Raw genomic sequence first — 1,521 nt, forward strand, 5'->3', positions numbered from 1 at the left:
TCATCTTCCTCTTCTCCCTCCTGCAGGGGCAGGTGTTTCCCCTGGGCCTCAGGGAGCTCCATCCTGCTCCAGCTGCTCCCTGCCTGGCAGCTCCTGCTCCAGAGCTGGGAAAGGAGGAATTTCTACTTCCAGCACAACTGGGCACCCCCGTAAGGCCCCGCTGCACGTCCCTGGGGACTCCCCACTAGTACCCTCCTACCTGTAAGACCTGTTACTCCTACCCCACTGATGCCACTTTCCTCCCCTTCCCCTTTTCCTGAATCCTACCCCACTACCCCAGCTGCTGCTCCCACCTCCCAGCCCTGCCAGGCTCCTGCCCCAGTGACACCAGTCCAGCCCTGGTGCTGCCAGCAGATCCCTCCCCCAGCCCCCAGTGCCCCAGGAGGGGCTGCCCCCCCTGCTCAGGATCCAGGCAGGAATTCCTGCCTCCTGGAAGAGCAGCAGGGCAGGCTCAGTGCCCGGGCAGCTGGGCTGGCAGGGGAGGCATTTGCCTGCAATTCCTTTTGTTCCTTTTTCATGTGTGTTCTGTTGCTTTTCCCTCCCCAGTCCCAGCCCCCCCAGAGGAACAGGAGGTGGAAGATGCTGCTTTTTTTTTGCTTTTTTTCCTTGTTTTTTCCTTTTTTTTTTGTTTTTTTGTGTCAGGCAGGAGGCCTGGGAAGGGGCAGAGGCCTGGGAAGGGGCAGGAGGCCTGGGAAGGGGCAGGTGGGACCCTCCTCCCCCTCCACACCAGGGCAGAGGCTCCCGCAGGAACCAGGAGCAGCAGCTGGAGCCCAAACCCCCTCCCTGCTCTCCCTCCTCCCCTCCCCACACTCACTATTTACAGGCTAACAAGCTGCACTACCCTGTCCTACCCACACCTCCTCCCTGCCCGGGCTGTTCCCCTGGAGCTGGGAACTGTCCCAGGGCAGCCCCGGGTGGGGAACCAGGGCTGTTCACAGCCTGCAAGGAAGTTCTTGCCCAGGGTGGCTCCCTGGGGTGCTCAGGTCCCGTCCCGGGGTGCAGCAGGGGGGGCAGCCCAGGCTGTCCCGGGAGCCCCGTGCTGGGCTGTTCCATGGCCCAGGGCCAGTGGATCCTCTACGTGGGAACTGCAGCTTCCAGGCTGCGCCGGCCGTGCCGGAGCTTCCGCCCGGTGCTGTAGGGAGGCAGGGGGGGAGGGGGCGAGGGGTCCCGGGGGGGCAGCAGCTCCTGGTCCTCTGGCTGCTCATCCTGCTCCTGGGGAGCTGCGGGGACAGGAGAAGTCAGGGCTTGGAGAGGAAGGGCCAGGTTAGGCAGAGCTGAGACACTTCATGCAGACACTGACGTGGGCATCCCTGGAGGAGAAGAGGAGGCTCCAGGGAGACCTGAGAGCAGCTTCCAGGGCCTGAAGGGGCTCCAGGAAAGCTGGGGAGGGGCTTGGGACAAGGGCAGGGAGGGATGGGAGCAGGGGGAAGGGTTTCCAGCTGGCAGAGGGAGCTGGAGCTGAGATGGGAGGGAGAAATTCTGGGCTGTGAGGGTGGGGAGAGCCTGGCCCAGGTTGCCCAG

The 1,521-nt window shown here is 64.0% G+C and overlaps 1 protein-coding gene across 1 annotated transcript in view; it reads right to left on the bottom strand.

The window, feature by feature from the left end:
- Window positions 1-1,074: 1,074 nt before the first annotated feature.
- Window positions 1,075-1,521, bottom strand: part of LOC104393380 (protein scribble homolog) — a 92,214-nt gene continuing 91,767 nt past the window's right edge. The window contains 1 exon segment of the mRNA XM_010002861.1: window positions 1,075-1,220. Within this exon segment, the coding sequence (XP_010001163.1) occupies window positions 1,075-1,220 (146 nt within the window).

This window comes from Chaetura pelagica, unplaced genomic scaffold (assembly GCF_000747805.2).
Source record: "Chaetura pelagica isolate M959 unplaced genomic scaffold, ChaPel_1.0 scaffold718, whole genome shotgun sequence".
NCBI classification, from domain to species: Eukaryota; Metazoa; Chordata; class Aves; order Apodiformes; family Apodidae; genus Chaetura; species Chaetura pelagica.